The sequence below is a fragment of the Vavraia culicis genome (assembly GCF_000192795.1).
Source record: "Vavraia culicis subsp. floridensis unplaced genomic scaffold supercont1.6, whole genome shotgun sequence".
Classification (NCBI taxonomy): Eukaryota; Fungi; Microsporidia; family Pleistophoridae; genus Vavraia; species Vavraia culicis.
The window spans coordinates 46,778-65,763 of NW_007360609.1; the positions used below are offsets into that span (position 1 = coordinate 46,778).

The 18,986-nt window shown below is 36.6% G+C and overlaps 8 protein-coding genes across 8 annotated transcripts; 3 read left to right on the forward strand and 5 right to left on the reverse strand.

Moving 5' to 3' along the window:
• Positions 1 to 423: 423 nt before the first annotated feature.
• VCUG_00530 (uncharacterized protein) lies at positions 424 to 930 on the reverse strand. The gene has a single exon (XM_008075360.1). It carries the CDS (start codon positions 902 to 904, stop codon positions 638 to 640), a length of 267 nt encoding a protein of 88 aa, XP_008073551.1. The 5' UTR covers positions 905 to 930; the 3' UTR covers positions 424 to 637.
• A 224-nt stretch (positions 931 to 1,154) lies between these two features.
• VCUG_00531 (uncharacterized protein) lies at positions 1,155 to 2,701 on the reverse strand. The gene has a single exon (XM_008075339.1). The coding sequence runs from the start codon at positions 2,096 to 2,098 to the stop codon at positions 1,472 to 1,474; it is 627 nt and encodes a 208-aa protein (XP_008073530.1). The 5' UTR covers positions 2,099 to 2,701; the 3' UTR covers positions 1,155 to 1,471.
• A 3,590-nt stretch (positions 2,702 to 6,291) lies between these two features.
• VCUG_00532 (uncharacterized protein) lies at positions 6,292 to 7,085 on the reverse strand (the record flags this gene model as incomplete). The annotated part of the gene is made up of 1 exon (XM_008075361.1): positions 6,292 to 7,085. The coding sequence occupies one exon, from the start codon at positions 7,083 to 7,085 to the stop codon at positions 6,423 to 6,425; it is 663 nt and encodes a 220-aa protein (XP_008073552.1). The 3' UTR covers positions 6,292 to 6,422.
• Positions 7,086 to 10,146: 3,061 nt separating this feature from the next.
• Positions 10,147 to 10,772, forward strand: VCUG_00533 (uncharacterized protein). The gene has a single exon (XM_008075362.1). The coding sequence runs from the start codon at positions 10,356 to 10,358 to the stop codon at positions 10,755 to 10,757; it is 402 nt and encodes a 133-aa protein (XP_008073553.1). The 5' UTR covers positions 10,147 to 10,355; the 3' UTR covers positions 10,758 to 10,772.
• Positions 10,773 to 11,239: 467 nt separating this feature from the next.
• On the forward strand, positions 11,240 to 11,987 carry VCUG_00534 (uncharacterized protein; the record flags this gene model as incomplete). Its single annotated transcript, XM_008075363.1, has 1 exon — positions 11,240 to 11,987. The coding sequence occupies one exon, from the start codon at positions 11,240 to 11,242 to the stop codon at positions 11,975 to 11,977; it is 738 nt and encodes a 245-aa protein (XP_008073554.1). The 3' UTR covers positions 11,978 to 11,987.
• Positions 11,988 to 12,108: 121 nt separating this feature from the next.
• VCUG_00535 (uncharacterized protein) lies at positions 12,109 to 13,065 on the reverse strand (the record flags this gene model as incomplete). The annotated part of the gene is made up of 1 exon (XM_008075364.1): positions 12,109 to 13,065. One exon carries the CDS (start codon positions 13,063 to 13,065, stop codon positions 12,109 to 12,111), a length of 957 nt encoding a protein of 318 aa, XP_008073555.1.
• A 953-nt stretch (positions 13,066 to 14,018) lies between these two features.
• VCUG_00536 (uncharacterized protein) lies at positions 14,019 to 15,481 on the reverse strand. The gene has a single exon (XM_008075365.1). It carries the CDS (start codon positions 15,471 to 15,473, stop codon positions 14,082 to 14,084), a length of 1,392 nt encoding a protein of 463 aa, XP_008073556.1. The 5' UTR covers positions 15,474 to 15,481; the 3' UTR covers positions 14,019 to 14,081.
• Positions 15,482 to 18,345: 2,864 nt separating this feature from the next.
• On the forward strand, positions 18,346 to 18,855 carry VCUG_00537 (uncharacterized protein). Its single transcript, XM_008075366.1, has one exon. It carries the CDS (start codon positions 18,354 to 18,356, stop codon positions 18,813 to 18,815), a length of 462 nt encoding a protein of 153 aa, XP_008073557.1. The 5' UTR covers positions 18,346 to 18,353; the 3' UTR covers positions 18,816 to 18,855.
• The last annotated feature ends 131 nt before the right edge of the window (positions 18,856 to 18,986 follow it).

The following is an 18,986-nucleotide window of genomic DNA, read 5'->3' on the forward strand; positions in this document are numbered from 1 at the left end:
AGTTTGAAACGAGACCGTGCAAGAACAGCGAATATGAGTTCATACAACCGGTCAAAAGTGCACAGAGCTGTCACCAAAGCGAATGAGCATCGCACTAACCAAGAACACGCCATGAATAGCGTTGTACGTCATCTTTTGATAGCAGAAGCTTTACACTCTCGGTATGCCCTTGGCTCACTGCCAACGAGCTAGCACTTCCCATTCCCTAAACATACGGCTGGTACGGCCTGCCGACCTGATGATTCGTAACAATAATTTTAGCTTGATCATGATACTTTATTTATTGTAAGCACAGAAGAGTCATTCAAAGCACCAATAATTGCAAATTGAGAATGTTAGAACAACGATAGCTGTATGTAACGGGCATTGCGTTTTTGATCCTTACATTTAAATATTAAAGATTGTGTCTAAACGGAATATACGCATTTTAATAGTGTAAAACAGACACAGCTTTCTCTTCGACCTTAATACAACAATGCGTAAAATTTTGCAGAGTATTTAATTACCGTTGTATTAGTACCAACCAACCGCTGTGCATCTCAGGACCGCATTACATCATTCAAACGCAGGATATGTACGTTTGAACGATCAAATACAGGTATTGCCAAACCACCCATCAACACGCCAAAAATTGCTTCTAACGCATCCTTTTACGCTCATCATCCACACACTTTCTCTTCTCAACCCCACCAAACACCTCACTCTCCTCTACAATAATATATCTAATCCGTGTTCCCTTGACAAAATAGCTCTCAATAACCTCATCCTTTACGGTTGCATCAAGCAGGTGCAGGTTCATTTTCTTATCTACTTTTGAAAGGATGCCTTTCACGGTTGTTTTCTCCTTTGTTTCGATTGTTAGCTGTTTGTTTTTGAGTGTGCGCAAGAATTGTATTATTTGCATGATGATGGTTTGTTGTAAAAATATTTTGGAGAGGGGTAACAGCAAAAAATAGAGAGAGGATGTTTGGATGGGGTGCGTAGTTTAGGCAGGCATGAATTATTTGCTGGTGGTTGATCATTTACAACGAATGTTATGGAGGGATTAGTTAGATTCTGTACGGTATGCGCAGATTACAACAGGTAGTTGAGTTACTGTGCTGCTATGTGTAACACGCTTGTTAAACAAACTTTTTGTTAGCAAGAGGTGACTGTTAGGTAAATTTGTTGTTTATTAGATCTGCGCAGGATGGTGTGCAGTTAAAGGCGTTCTTAGGGACGTACTGGTGAAATATCGAACGAACGAATATTCAGGCTGACTCACACGCAAAAACAAATCACTGAACGATGCACATGGTTCAAACTTGAGTGGATGAAAATGTGCAAAAAATCAATTTAAGAATGTGAGTTACAGCTCTACTGATGTAGCAAGATACGCTGCCTGTGATCGTTTATTGTTCTATCGGCGTATCATCACATCCATACGGATCAATTACAAGACGTGCAAGCACGTGCAGAGCTAGGCATCCATTCACCACGGTAATTGGCAGTGCCACCGCTCAATGTTCTTCCTCACCTCACTTTCATAGATCCTTTTATTACGATACATTCGTGTAGCAGGCCCGTTGGCTGGCGAACTAGCATTGGGCGTCATGAGCAGCTGCTGCAACGCACATAAAATGTTGCTCACCGTAAGTGAAGGCTTCCATCTGCCTTCCTCCAGTATACTCAAACACACCTCGCCCGACTCGTAAACATTGGGATGGACAACCTTGTGCACGAATTTTACGCGTGGCGGCTTGAAAGGATAGTCACGACCGAATGATAAGTTCACGAGGTAGTAACTGTCTTTGTATAGGGGAGCGTCCGGTCCAGGAAAACCACAGTTCCATTTCGTTATGTCTGCAGGGGAGGGCCTGGCGAAGAACATGTACTTGCGCTCTTTTTTTAGGTTGGCTTGTTCCGCTACCAACCGATCTATGCATGTGCTCATCGGGGGTACAAAAATACAAAAATTTGTGGTAAGCAAAGTTCTTTTAGACCTTCCGTGGCGGAAGAAATCATGGCAGGGAGGGGATGAAGTGTTTGGTTGTGTTGCCCAACATTTTCGCTTCAGCCATCCGTTTAAAATGGTAATCGTTTGGTCGCCGTGGTACATTCACGAATTGATGGTGTGGCGGGAGTAACTGAAGAAGAAAGTTAATTTAGTTTGATCAGCAAGACACTCATCTTTCATGGCTAGTGCCTTAAAATTGTTGGTTAATGGTTGATAGTTTATCACCAAGGCTACATTTAAGTGTTTAGCTCTGAAGTAAGGAGCAGCCACACCATCCGGTGTATTACTCGTGACAACACAATGAAGTGGTGCTGCACAAACCATAACACGTAAGAATAAGCTTTGTGCGAAGAACAGCGGTGATCGGACAGGACGGCGTGTTCAAGTGGTGCTTCAATTTCATTCAGTGCATGTCATGCGTTGCTGCACGATCATCGAATTGCAACGGTGATAATTCAGCGGTATACCTTAAATATCGTTATACGATATTTGATTGTAATTGTTGTAGAAGAACGTTATGTTAATTCTTGGCATGGGGACGGCAATTTGGACGGTAACCGCGTTAATTTGGTGTTGTGCGGTAACAACGGTACTTTGCTATTCCTGTTGAACAATGGCACGTTATTATCACTGTTACACGTGGTCATAGGAAATATTTAGGAGAGGGACTTTCTCCTTAACACGTCATCCTGCACCTGTAAAATTACGATAGATACGCAAGTGTGGAGTAGGATCGTACTAAACGAGTAATCGGCTCAGTTTATCAAAATGAAGCTTTGAACAGGTAAAGTACCTGTTCACTCACGACAATGGTACTTGCTAAGCAGGAGTGCATGGTTAGCTTTACTTGTTGTAAGAGTTTTTAACAAGGGCCTCACTAAACATCTTAGATTTTGAGCCTGGGATGAGGACCGCTTCTAATTTTACATTACTAGGAATGGCAACGTGGACATTTTGTATTGCTATCTTGCAGCAGATCGTGTTTCATTGCTTTAAAAAATAAATTTGTATAAGTTGCAGATTTAAATACATGTACAAGTCTGTTGACACGCAGCTGTAGCATGGTTAAAAGGGGGAAGGCGCCGGCCTTGAATTACAAAAAGGGATATGAAAGAATCGCAACGAGCCATAGAATCTCTGTGCAAATAATCGACCAAACAAACGTTACCTCACAAAAATCGAAGCAAAATCAAATGTTACACAATTTTTCATCATTCTGTTGTCTAAACATGCAGAAATCTCATTCGTTCGATGTAATTCATGTTGATCACATGTTAATGTAAGTGTATGTTGCTGTAACACTTGTTCAAAAGCTTTGGCAAGCTTGGAAATGACTGTTTTCTTGGCGACGTTGTGATCAAAGAATACGGAAATCAACTCTTCCTTGATCAAGCACGCTGAGAGATTTAAAAGAAGATAAAATGATCATTGCTGATGACCAAGTATCATTGTTTAAATTTGAGTGTATAATGTGGCAATTACGTTTTTAGTAGATTCCAAAATTGACACGTTCTTACGATTTAAGAGAATATATTAGAATAGAAAATTCAAATTGTTAGAATTGATGGTTGGTGGCATGAAAAGAATCAAAAAATGCTGGAAAAATGATGGGACCGGTAAGTTATGTTCTGGGTTTGGGAACAAACCGTTGTTGATGGATGCTTTTTTAAGCATTTCCCAGTTTTGAAAAAGTTGTTGAAATAAAGGAACATATCAGGTCAGTTCGACACGTGAATGATAAAAGTATTGATTGGACAGTAAACAGAAAAGGTGTACTAGTGTTCACAACTCGTATAAAACGTAGTTTACGATCATTATACTTACCATTCGAGTGAAAAGCGGCGCAACTGTCCCAGTACATTCGTATTTTTTCTGTTTGAACAAGCACTCGTTTGTAGTTTGGCCGTAATGACCGCGCAAAAAACTCATGGGTGCTCATGCAAAGACATATCTTAGTAATTGACAACGATTAGAGCGATACATACCAACAAAAACGTATGTAAATAGGGAGTATTACCAAATAGCTGTATTTTTGTGAGGTATGGCACAAATAATGTACCATATTATACACAGCTATGCTAATGACAGTAAAAGTAATTCATAAAAATCATAACGTACTTCGTTTATTGTGTTATTCTGGTTACATACCTCAACTATTTCTCATAAGTGTTTTACCGTGTTTCAAGACTATAACTCGGTATTATACATGGTCGATGAAATCCTACTTAATCGCTGAAGCTCACGCTCATCACCTTTTAGAAATGCCTAAATTTTAGACTCAGCTTTCGAAATTTACACGACTGAATTTGTATTTGCACTCCTGATAAATCGTTGCCACGCTAGCGAAGTTTCTATAGAAGAAGTTTAATTGGTGCAATACACCGTATTTACCATCTTTCTTGGTACTTTTGCCAGAGCAAGACGAGAAAGCGCATCATGATCATTCAATCAAAACAGAATTAATTGATACAATGACTTTCATTATGACAGTATAGATTCTATACAGCATGACAAACACGAAAATGATGGTGAAATACTAAGCATCATGTGATTTACTTGCAGGTCGGTATAATAAATTGTTGCGAAATATTTTATTTCGTATCAATCAACGGAAACAGGAAGGATCTAAAACAAAAAAATAACTAGCGATCTCGAACTAATACATGGAGAACAAATGTATGAAACACATAAATAACTGTTCTAAACAGGATATCATCTATTCTTAATTTGGACAAATTCAATAAATCATTTAATTTTCTTTAATTCGTGTTATGATAGTTCATTCACATCCTTTCCTTATCGTTTACAAAAGTGTTCTCAGGAGTGAATAATAACAAATTAAACGAATTCACTTATTATAGCAATAAACACGATCGAATTATTTGGTGTTTATAAATAGCAATTTGTATTTATATTGCCGGTACAACGATGTAAACAATCCATTTGTTCAACTTAATAAGCTTTAAGTACAATATTTTCACACAGTAATTAACTGTGATACATGAATGTGTTTTATTATAGTAAAAAAGTTACCATAGACAGTATTTTTTTATTTTTTGTTTATCTCTTTACATCGAGTGTTGCTTTCTGATGTCAAAGCTATCATTGTTGTATAAAAAATAGTTTTGATAGACTTTAAGAAGGATAAATAAAATGTTAGCACGGTGAACATCATGCACAAACTTTCACTCGCATATGAAAAGTGAGAAAGTGCGTTCATAAATAGAGAATGATAAACTGTGATGATGCTGGTGTGAGTTTTTAGATATTAGTTGTTGTGTGACTTCCAGATATGTCGCAAGCTACTCGAATTGGACATAATCCGTGACATGTGGTGAGAGTTACAAGCTAGCTGTGTTTATGTACGAAACGCTCGCCGTAACAGATGAGTAACTAGTGAGCACATGTTTAACTTGTTGGTAATAGGTGATTGAAAAAGTGTGAACTGCAATGTTTCATGAAACATTCTATACGAGTGGCTGAATGTAAATGGAAAAAGTTGATTTATAAGCCATATAGTCATATTCAAGGTTTTTGACGAATACAGCACAGTGAAAATGCATATGTATCGGAAAGGTGTAGCAGGCATGGAATATGGATGCACATACGTGATGAATACATTTAATTTCTTTTTGCTAAGACAATAAGTTCATGTGGCAAGCAAATAGGTTTGCATTTGACCTTTGCTAACAAAACAGGCATAATTTGTTTTTGCAACAACTTGATGTTGGTGCTGTTTTATGAGTGCAGTTATGTAAGGAAGGTTGTAGTGCCTATAAATGCAGCACATAAAACATGTTCAGAATCCTAGGATTCTTGAGGTTTACTGACGTTATTCCGCCGAGTAATAATCTTTTTGGCTTTGATTATAAGGATCGCGTAAAGTCGGCTTAGTGTTACATTTGAGGTAAGTTTATGGAGGTATGGATGAAAATGTCTTCAGCAAGAATATTTGTATCGTAATCTTATTTTCAAAAGCATTTTATTCGACTTATGTGACATACAAGCGATACATTGTGCCTTTTTGTTCATGTCCAGCGTATGAACATAGTCACATATATATTTTTTTGTAACAATATGTCAATTTGGCATCCTGAGTAGTAGAATAGCAGTGATCATGTAAGATTTAGGAAGTATTATGTTCGCACAGAGAAAATATTCGTGAGCTTAACAGATTAGAACTATCGTGTTTATTCTGCTTTTATGGCCAAAATGTAGCAATATAAAAAGGTCAAATGTTTCGAGCTTTTTTGGTTAATAAGAGGGAGTAAATTTAAAAGTAAGCTTTATTGGGATGATTGGCAAAGAAAATTATACCTGATAGTTTCATCGAAATATACATAGAGAGAATGGTTTTAGCCATTAATTTATTGTTCTGTATATGCGTTCTTTAGGTATTTTACGGATTATTGCCTTTTTTGTATAGTTACGCTTTGTTGGTATCGAACCTATTCATCAGGAGTTTTACAGCTTCTTTCTCTAAGTTTTTTCGATCAATATTCGGTGTTAGACTTCGTTTGTTGCATTCGAGTAAGTTATACTTCTCAAGAATGTTCACTTTTGCCATTTTCAAACTTCGTAAATACTCGTTGCTCAGTAGTTCACGACTGCTTTTTAGTGCTCTGTCAAGAGCTGTAAAGAATGGTAACGTAGATATGCTTCTTTTATCGAAAATTGGCTGAAAATATGCAATAACGTGGTATGTTTCACGTCCATAAGACAGCGAAATAGTCTTCTTATGCATTAGAAACTTATCTTGTTGTAACTGCTTCTCAAGAGGCGTGCATTTTAGCCTTTCCACCTTGCTCCCACGGTTTTTCATCGTTGCATTTTTCGTAAGACATTTCGGTACTTCTTTGTAGAGAAGAAACGAACCTAGTATTTTTGATGGGGACCATGTTCGGCCGTCGGTCCATCGCACCATTAGAGTTCTGTTTTCAATGAATATGTATATATTACCACTTTTTATTTCATCGCGCTCTTTCAATGATAGTCGTTCTCTATTGGGTCTTACTAGTCCTAATCTCACGGCATGTACCAGTAAAAATGCTTCGTCGTAAGAATGAAGATATCCTCTAATGTAGCTCATGCGCGGTAAGCAAATGTCCTAATTTATATTTTTTAGATATCGTATCGTAAAAAACAAAAATAAATGTTTGCACAGTAGTGCATACAGAATAGGTATAAAACGTGTTTATAGTACTTCGTGTCTGAACCTTTCTTGTGCACATCAAGGATATCATAGAAACGCGAGAGAAAAAGGTTCTGATAGTTACTAGATCTATTTTTGTTTAAAATATTTTGTCATCCAAAATTGGTTGGCAGGATTCTTTCATAACCAGACACCTTGACTATCAAAATATTTTTTAATGGCACAGATATAGTTTATTAAGGATATATTCCACATCAACACGTCGGTACAAATGTGTTATGTGCAGAAAACATCGAATCCCAAAATAGATACAGTCACATATATTGTATTTTAACCCATTTTATTATTTGATTAAAAAAATTGCTATTGAAATACATTGTCGGGATGCAAATATCTATTAAATTCCCGACCACACTTATTTATGCATCACTATCGGTATACGATAAAATTTTGAGCAATTTTTCAAAATATCACTGTTTTATTTTTCTTGTATGAAAATTTAAATTATAGAATTTTCTAAAAGGTCTCTTCCACAAATGTCTTCTTGTCTATTTTTGGTAATTTCTATAATCACGATCATTATTACTCTATTTTAGTAGTTACTGCCCCTAAAAACTGCTAACAAATATTTTAAAATGACTTAATTTTTCCACAATTACCCAGCAACATAACAAATCTATTTCTCCCATCGTATTATTCATATAAACATAAAAGATAATAAGTAATCTCCTATAAATACAAGTTTCAATGTATATAGGCGGTTTTGCATGGTATTTTCACGTTATTTATTAAAATATATCTAAAATCGCTTCAGACTTACATTTAAATGTTTATAAAATTTTTATCGCGCCATATGTTACTTGTTAAGTAGGTATTTATATTGTGCTTGATGTCATGTTTTTAAGAATGTTTTTCTCGAATAAAACATGACCAGCATTTTTATTGGGTTGGTAATGTTCAAAAGTGTTTGAAAACTGCATGTTGCTAGATCGATATAATATTCAATCAATTTAGATTGATTAACTGACTTGAAAGGTGCTGTCATGTGTCATATTTAGAGAAATATTAACGAAATGAATTGGTTGACAGTACGACCGAAAGCGAAAAAAGAGTACTAAAAGAGTATAATGCCGTAATATAACCCGTAGATGTATTTACATATGTAAAAACAATATGAATGTCATCATTGGGCTGATATCCGTGGAATTTATGGTGTCAAAGACGTACATTCAGATGCAAAATATAAAATGTACCCCAGTGGTCTATTGAAAGCATTTTGGTTCCATTGTTAACGGCAAGTGCTAATCTAAAAAAAACTTGATTTATAACTACCAATTATCTTCCTGATCAATAAATAATTATTGCAGGATTGCATCTATACCTCCTTAGAAAGCACCGTAAATCAGAACATCGCATTCACCGCATAATTATTACACAAATTCGTTCCTATCAAAAAGTTATTGTTGATTTATATTGATCATATTAAAGGAAATAAACATTGATGTATGAAATCAATTATACATGATTTTTAACCGAAAAATATCTTAATGAACTACTTCATAGTGTTCAATTTCAATATTTAATTCTATCAACTCGTTTTATTTGCCAATTGAAATTTAATGAAGAGAGATCATGCTTATTTTCCTTTCTGAGGCAACTAGCACAACCATGCATTTATTTAATGCTATTAATGATTTTATAGTTACATTCTAAGCGAGTTGTTTTGTGTTGCCATATTTACAGCATACCTCCGTGCAATCTTGATCACAAAAAAATTACACCATATGAACAATGTTGCTCCATAAACTCTGCTAATTTATATTACGTTAACAAGGTTTGTCTACATCATTTTACACAACTTGATGTTGTTGTGTGTTAGTCATGACAAAGCTCCAGTAAGAGTGTCTTTATTCTTAAAGATAAACAGGATCAAGGTTAACTAAGAAATCGATTGAGGATATGATTATAGCAATGATATGATCAATTCATCTTGCAACCCTTTCTATTCTACAGCAATTTTAAGTACACATAAAAGTTGCATCGGCAAACGACTGTAAATATGGGAAAAATTTTTCTTTTTCTGAGAAACTTTTGGCACATACTTTTGTTTTGGACAGATATCTTTTGAGCTATTCCTTTTAAACGAATCATGATCAGGAAACTACCTCTGTCGCAATATATTTAGCACCAATGAGTGATTTTAATTGTTTGAGACTGTATTTCATTTAAATTGTACTCCATCTCGATGATTTAATACGTATTTTGTGCAAAAATTGTTCCAACAAAAAAATATTAGAACTCATTGAAATCCGCAACCCTTCGCATCTGACATCCTGCTTAGTTTGCAAACCCTTATAAAATAATTTTGGTGGTAGTAAGTCGTGATTTGATGGGTAATTATGCCATTAAAGTTCTTTTTTCACGGTATCTTGCGTTGAGAAATATAGATGAAAATAGAATTTGTTCCACGATATTCCTAATATCTGAAGAAATGACTGAAATTAAGTACAATTACGCTGTAAGCTGCGAGTTAGGTATTTATTGAAAAACCGTGCTAGTTCATAAAGAGGGTGGTTTTGAAGAAATTTCGTCTAAAAATGCTTTTCTCGAATGCAAAATGTCCGATATTGAGGTTTTACAATTTGCAAACACAAGAAGTCGGCAATTTGCAAATTTTTTGCGCATTATGGAGGAAGGTCATTTGGTTCTATCTTTGGACAATGATCCGAATTTTTCATGATCAAGAGTTGCATTTTTTATTTGTTGCTGCCATTATCGTCCATGTGAGAATTTCATTTTTTGCTGTACCAGTGTTCATCTATGCGATACACATTATTTCTAGCACAAAATGATGGTTTTTGTACTAATATACGTCATTATATAATATTTGTTGATCTCACCAATTTTTATTCTCACATTGTGTTAAAATTTTTGGATTCTGTACGGCTGCTTCTTGTTCGAGAAGAGTTCATAAAAATATAAACCAGTCAAGATTATTCTGAAATTATGGATAAAATGCCGAAAATCACTATGTTAACATATATTATAATCTCATTGTAAACTTCGAATGTGCGTGAATCAAGTCACAATATCTACACGGAGATGGTTTTGGTTTAGCATTCAACACTATCTTTAGCAGGCACCACTTACACAAATACCTCGTAACGTAAACTAAAAGACGCTCTGCAGTCACCCTTGTATCAAAAAATGGCGAATGAACCACAATCAAACGAAAAGACACCTGAAAAATCGTTTACATCCCGAATAAATCCCATAATACGAAATGTAGTTACCAATGGCGCAAAAGGATACGTATTTGGCACGTTAGTGGGTCTCCTTAATTCACGAAAACCGGTGAAGTGCACCTTAACTGACATGCATTCATCGGGAAAGCGTTTTATGATGCTTGGAATGATTTACACGGGAAGTGAAGCATTGATAGAGACCGTTAGGGATAAGAAGTGTCCTTTAAACGTACTTGGTGCAAGTGCTGTTGCAGGTGGCCTTGTGATGAGCAGAGATGGTCTGGGAAAGAGTTTGTTGGGGGCGGTAGGGTTTTCAGTGTATACGGGACTAAATGAGTTTTACTATACAAGAGATGATAAGTAAATTATTTTTATACTCTCTGAGTCTTTCTAAATGTGCTATCTTCGTTCACTTGTGCCTGTGAGAAGGCGGCAAAAAACAACAGTCCTGTCCATAAACATAGCGAAACTAACCATTCGTTCCACGTATTGTTGCTTGTGGCAAATTATCTTTGTGCACTGCGGAATATGAAACTACAGTATGTCGTTGCTGCTATTGAAAGTTCAGCTCCCTCCTAATAAGCATTGTAAAAGTCAACATAATCTGTAGTTTTATCTTTCACCAAGATGTATGTGGTAAATGATTGATTGGATTAGTATGTACGCATAAAATATACTTTTTGGCCAGAGATTACAAAACCATCCAATTAAAGCGTGGTACATGTTATATTAGTAGCCGGATCATAGCAGCTTTTCAATGCGTCCAGCCACACATTTTATGTGCCCTGCTGGATCGGGTCGAAGCAGATAATTTATAAAATTTGGGATTTACATTTCATTAGCCCCATGACAAAGCTTTTTGTTTCGAATTTACCACTAAATTACACTAAAACAGATATTAAACAGATTTTTACGGCTTTTGGACCGCTAAAATCAATAAAACAGTACATCACGCCAAAAAAACAAGAAAGCAACATCCAGAGTGCCTTCATAGAATACGTAAATAATGACGATGCCGCTGTTGCAGTGAAAAGTTTGCAAAATAAGAAATTCTACGACCGGTACTTGATAATGCAGCGTGCATACGAGCGCTACAACAAAATATACGTGGGCAATCTTGACGAGAAAATAACGGCTGAGGACCTTCATAATTATTTCAGCGACTACGGAAAAATTGTTACCGTGCAGAGAGAGAAGGAGAACGATTACGCGTTTGTTGTGTTTGAAGAGGCGAGCATAGCGGAAATGCTTGTGAATAATCACGGCGCCAAAAAAATAAAGAGTAACAGCCGGCCAGTGATACTCAGGCGAGCTGAGAGTAAGGCAGAAGGTAGAAAACGTCAGATTCCTCATAACAGAAGCATCTGTGTAAAGAATTTGCCCACAACAACCAGCGAAAGTCTGGTTGCATTTTTTGATGAATGCGGGTGTGTGGAGAGAGTTCAGATAGGAAATAAGAAAGCCGTCGTGATCTTCAAAGATGAACTAAGCGCTCTAAAGGCGATGAAATATAAAAACAAAAAAGAATTTAACGGCAGAAAAATAGCAGTCGAGATTTTTGCAAACAGAAAGAAATGTGCTTAAGCAAAGGGGCTCTACGCAAAAAACGGTGCTGCATGCATCGTCACCGTAGCCTTGGTCTACGAATAAAAATTTTAGATTGTATTTTTTTTTCTTGTTACAGAATTGTACCTGTCCCTGCTGCTCCTCTGCCCCTAGTACGGGTTGTCGCCGAGAGAGAATGCTTTGTTATCTGCCATCCTGTGATTTACATCACGGTGCTCAGCCTCGTCAGCCCGGACAGCCCGAACCACATCGACGAGCGTTGCCTCTTCTGGCAAGTTCCAATAATCCTTGCTTATTCTCGGAGCATCAACATTTTTTATATGTCCTACCAGTATTTCCTCCTCAAACGCATCGTACGATCTAACAGCCTCCTCTTCAAGATACCCAACAAATCTGTGAGCGGTCTTTGGTGTCATAAAGTAGAAAACCATATAGCCGTTGAAGAATAGGAATTGACCTAGCCTGATCAGCATTCTGTCCAAAATATTTGGTTTAAGCACGGCTAGAAATGTTAAGAGATGCTGTCGCTCATTTTCTGCCTCTAGTACCAGTTTCTTGATGGCCTCACCGTTGTCCTCAAGATTACGCAAACTATAGAGGTGCCTGAACATTCCCCCTACCATTCCCGGTATAGCAGCAACCGTTTCAAGAACAACCACACGACGCAAATAGTCCTTTTGAAAGTATAGATCTGCAAATGCGCGCAGTCCCTTTACAATAAGAAATGCGAATGTGTCTGAGAACGACTGGGGAACAAAATGTTTCCCTGACTCATAGTCTATTGATTTGAGCTCCTCGAGCGTTATCGGGCGCTCAAACTCGGGTCGTGAGCGCTCTCCATATCCTTTTAGGTGTATGAAGATGTTGTTTGCGGACGACGACTGTAAAACTCGTTGAAGAGGCACCGGTACTTTCTTGTTATTCGTTTTTTGGAGAGCAAATTCGTTTTTAATCATGGGCACACAGCTATTATGATACCCCACATTTGCACTGCGTATATTTCCAGTGCAATCGTGTGCATACTTTCGGCCATTGTTCAAAACTTTCAAGCCAAAGCCTATTCTCGTGGGAATTTTTGATGGTAAAGGGTTGTATCTCGGTAACATACATCATCCACTCTCAATCAATTTATTTAGCTTGCCACCAATCAATCTTTCTGTGCTGAAACAATCCACGAACCGTAACCTGGCTGTAAAACTACGTGTTACATTCCAATACAATCCTACATTTAGTAGCAACCTGAGAAGATGTGCTCATCCATGGTATTACAAACCGGATAATATCACCTTTTATGTCAGCTTCAATGCTACAAGTCTTAGTGCACAGAAAATGTCCATTACGTAAGAATTATTTGCTCAAGGAGCCATATGTAATGTTGTTTTCTATTGTGCCTCATAATGAATGGATCTACAACATACAGACACTTGTTCCTCAGTAGTACCGTGATCTCTATATGTGGTGTGTAAAGAACGACAACATGCGCACTGTTTCTCGTTAATATTTGGCATATGACTTGTTACTGTCTATTGATGCAGGCTTGCCCTATGAGTGCTCGTGATTTTGCACAAATGTAAATCGTTACATCATGAAATACGACTTGTTCGGCATAGTGAGCTTCAAGTAAATGCACTTAACTGTGAATGAGCAAAGAATGGTATTTTAAAGTTACATCCCGGTTTGAAATGTGAAAATAAATAAAATTGTTGTGTTCAATTTGATATAATCTTTTTTCTCGCTGCAGAGATAGACATAGGCTCACGTTTTAAATTGAGAAGATCTCTGCTCCTCAGCACAGCGGTATAGAACAAGGATTTACGCTTGATGCGATTAATCGATTCAAAGCATCTTGTAAATCTAGTAGAACTCCTCTCGTGGCCTGTGTATTTTTCTCGGGTTATGAATCTGAACAAATCCAACAAAATTAGCTAATAAAGGTCAAAAAGGCTAAATATACTTACAAAATTGACGATAAATGCACGTAAATCGGGGAAAATTCATTTTTACTGCTAACCATAAAGTAAAAATATCAGACATTACGGCCTGTAAGAGTGTAAAAACACAGAAGATTTATTTATCTGGGTCCATTAGCTGACAGATAAACCGCTAAATTTACAGAACAAATTTAATCATCTCTTTTGTGTGTTTCATTGTACTTATTTACCACACCTAAGCTCTCGCCTCGTTCTTCTTCTTCTCCTCTTTTATATTCTCTATATCCGTAGTTATCCTCGCTGTCATATGCTGCAAAGTTGTTGTTATCCGCTTCGTATTGTGCATATTGGTACTGGCCATCATAGTTCTTGTAGTAATCAGCTTTCTGATACTTCTGATCGTAACGATAATCATGGGACGGATCAACCTTTTTCATGTACGGAGATGTTTCTGAAATCTCTGCATGTCTTTTATCTTCTGGAAACTTATTCTTGTACTTGGCAAAAGAAAAGTTGTCTGGTGCGTGGCTGTCTGCGTATCCTTCATTGTATTTCTCAGAAGCAGCCTCGTCAAATTTTTCTTCGAACCCGCCGTCAGCGTAGCCAGAAAACGCAGCGTCCTTCTCCTTGTAGCCACCATCCTTGTAAGCGTCTGTATAGGATACAAACGCGTCATTGCGCATCATTTCCTTGTCTTTGTAGCTGTCCTCCTTGTATGTGTTTGGATACGTGGCATATGTACCATCTCTTGTCATTTCTCTGTTTCTATAAGCTTCATCCTTGTACACATCGGTGTATGGGGCAAATGCCGGATCCCTCACCATATCCCTCTCCTTAAAATTGCCATCTTTGTACGCGTCGGCATACGATGTAAAGGCTGCATCGTGTGACATTTCTTTTTCCTTTTCCTTGTACGTGTTGTCACGAAAATACAGCCCGCACGAGTTACACAGCGGGTGCCCGTTGATCCCTCGTCTCCAGAAGGAAGTTTCCGTCGTGCCGCAGTTACCGCATTTGATTTTATCAAACCCGCTCTTCAATGCCTTAGTTTTTCCCTCTGGTGTCGTGCTGTAAGGGCGCGGTCTCCCATGCAGTTTCTGGTACAGTCCGCACGCATTGCACAACAACTTCTTGCCGTCGGTGCTTCTGCGCCATGACGGAGTGGTGGTCGTTACACAATTGCTGCACACCCGCATTTTAGGCTTTCTCTTTGAGTCCTTGTGCATCCTCATGTTCATTCTGAGCGTGTAGTAATCATCGTAGCCTTGAAACTTGTTGTGGTTATATCTGAAATAGGGATCCTCATACGTTTCCTGACCGAACTTCTTGTACCCGGGTATTTTTGGTGAGTATCCCGTGTAGACGTTATTGTAGTTCGCATCATAGCCATAGTTCACGTAGTTTCTTTTATCAACGAATTCTTCTTGTCCGTAGGAAGGATACTCAGTTTTCCTAGCATATTCGCCCTCCATGTTCTTAGATTCTGTCTCTATTTTATCTTTTTTCTTATCGTCATTAATTTTTTCCTTATTCATTTTTTTGCCTTGTCGCTCTTTTTGTTTTCTTAATAATGTCTGGTACATCAAAAGTGATAAATAAAATGATTTAATTGTTTATTTAAATACTCAAATTATTTAATCAAAAAAGGAATGCATTTGATTTCGCACTGACAGCACGTCAGCAGTGGTATAAAAACGGTTTGTTTTAAGAAATAAACAAAATGCAAGCACGAGTACCGTATTGGAAAATATGCAGAAAGGAGATCGTGAGTTTTAATTAGTTCGTTAAATCTTTAGGAATGGTTAGATTAGGAAAAATAAAAAGGGAGTTTTGACTCGTAAGGGATAGCGTTCATACAGCACTTATAGGACAGTTATATAGCCGTTATATAGCATGTATCGTGGATAGGCTGTGGACTTGTTAAATTAAACGTCATAAATTTTCACTAAGAAACATTTACGGCTCATTGAGTGACACCGTCAAAAATATTTAGGCTATATGTTACATACGCTGCGACATGGCGGAATGTGCACATGCAATTTAGTAATTGCATTCGTGCAAGTCATTTATATTAAATTGATTTAATTACCATTTTCTTGTTTAATTATACCGCTCAACTTACGCCAAGTAAATTTAACTTCGTGGTCCAAACACACATCTTTCTAAATTAGTAAGTTAAAAGTCTAAGATTAACCGGGCATGTACTGTTCATGACTGTGCCAAAAACAGCTCAGTTGTAAGAATTAATGCCGAGAACATCCATAGTTCACCCGTTGACCAACGAATTACTTTTTATTGTGGATTTCAATTTGTAAGCATTGTTCAAAACTCTTGGACCAACAAATAGTGCGGATGAAAAACAGGCCATAAAATGAGCAACCATTTGTTTGGTCGGTATGCTTTCTGTTGACTGGATTATTACGTCGGCGTACTCATACACGTATTACATGAGTTGATGTTCTACACCCAAATTCATTGCCAAATGATAGCATTTAAGTATAAATAACCACGCAAATGTCATAAAGAATAGGTTAAAACTGGATTTATGATAGAAATAAAGAACTAGTCGGTAGATCTTTTGTTAATAGTCAATGACAAACAGTAATATGTATCGGTATTAATAGCTTACCGATTTAATAATCATTTTTTGGACGTAATATATATTTAAAAGTATTTATTGGATTGTAGAATTAGATATTTTATTTTCTACTTGTGACAGTAGAAGATGTTTCTAAATCTAAGTGTATATGTATGCATGTCTTTGTTGTCAAAGGGTTGCGGACGAACTAAAATACGTTTAAATTGGTGTTGGACATCAATTAAATGCAATTCGCATTATTTTGCCCACTTAACATCTGAGCTGGACATAGACCTACTAGCAATCACCATATCAGTTCAAAATTCAGGACAGAGCAATAGGAACCAAGGTATCATAAAAAGTTTGTACAATGAGTTGTATTGAAATGTAGTAAGCATGCATGCTCGCATTTTTTATACGATATCATATTTAACAAAAATACGTGCTCACCATTAGTTCTTTCGCGATTATTTCAATATACATGATTTCAAGGCGGTAATCGTTGCAATAAAATATTATGAATTGGTTTGCTGCTCGACACAAGTATATTTTTATTAAACGTCAAACTTGGTTTTAAAATTTCTCCAAAAAATAAAAAAAGAATTTTTTAAGCATAGTTATTCTGATTTAGTAATTGTCAAATCTAACAGATCTCTTTGCAAAAGGAGTCTAATATGAATAATTTGATTTGCAAAGTATAAAAAATATAATTTACAAACTTCCATGTTTCTCATGTATAATAATTCAAATGATAACATCTTTTGAACGTTATTTTTGATCTTCGCTGCTGCATACAATATTACATAACTAATTTATACTTTTTCACAAAATATTTATAACCTCATACAAGAAAACAATCCGTTTTTATCTAACATTACGTTTTTGCTAGCATTCCCAGCCGCAACACAAAAATATTGTATCCGTACTTTTGTAAGCTCCCGGCAAAAAAGAACAAAACTCCGCCAAATAGCTTAATGTACAACATCGTATTGATGCCCATCCTGTTAGGAATAACTGATAATTAGAAGTAGAATGCTATTCTTACATCTATCTCATACAAAATTACTCATTTATACTACCATTTTTGCAATTTCTGCTATATCACACATATTCTTTATCATTTTCCCACTTTTGAAATGATACAGTTTTTTGATAAATTGTCTTAAACACATTTTTTGGTCATTTAGGTGCCATGATTCATTGATATAATAGATATGATCTGTAAGTTGTGATATTATAGCTCATCAAGGTTCTTTACTCCCAATCTATTACTTTCATCTCGATGCAGTGCCAAAGAAGACAGCCAGAGTATAATTTTACGGATTAAAACTCGAACTCAAAACTATTTTAGATTGTGATGTGCCTATTGCTTTGTATTTGTGAACAGTATGTTATGTGTTAGCGAAAACTACTATTTACAGTTCAAACGCATTATTTAGCCCAAATGGAACTGGCAAGAGTGATCAATCATCAAGTAATTAATATTTTTATTAAAATTGCATTACTCTTCCGCCAACATCGAATAAAATATCTTCTTTAGGTGACAGTGGTGCCGAAGTAGTTTAAACATTTGGTGAGTAGCTTGGATCGATAAAAAATATAGATAGTATTAAGCCGTATTTACGGATTGGTAGCACTCATGTCTCACATCAAAACCGTTGATAAATAGTTGAGCATAGAGCCTGCACGCTATTAACAGATAATTTGACATATACGACGATCACAATAAGTAAAACTGTCTTTCTCGTAAATTTCATGGAACACAGAGCGAATTATGAAACAGTGTCATAAAAAATGACCAATCATTTGTACAACATGTTCAAGCAAACGCACCAATAAACGATCAGAAGACGACTATAAAACCAAAAAAACAGCGCTGCTTATAATGCTTACGCTTCTTTTCGTTTTACACCAGGCATATGCTAGAGAGGGCTACAACCAAGATAAAGTATCAAATTACGAATTACGGGCTAATAACTACGGAATAAATGTTAAGAACAAAATGCAGATGCATTCCTACAAGACCCAAAACGCATCCACCATAGAAAGCATATCCGATACCAGCACCGGATATTCCATAAAACTGCATGCCAGGAAGAGTGAACTGGACTTCAGAGTTGAAGGTAACTCGTTGTTTATTACGTTCAGCAAAGAAAATGAGCACATGGAGATCAGCAACCAGATGAGGATCGATGTTACCAACAACAACCTACAAAATTTTTATGCCAAGGAAATTCATGAAGATAACGACACTTACACCGTGGTTAACCTGGTATTTGAGAAGCCGGATGGTGCTGAGCTTGAAATTAGCAAGAACTACAGCGAAGAAGCTGATTATGAAGATTAATCAGAAAAAGTAGATTTGATCGCTGAATAAAGCTGTTTTGGTCATTTGTTGCAAACATGTTTAATACTTTATTGTTCTCATTATTGGTGCATGGAATACTACAAATGTTGGTGAGTGTTAGCGAAAACGGGATCGCATTCTACCAGCATTCCTTGGCATTCAAGCTAGATA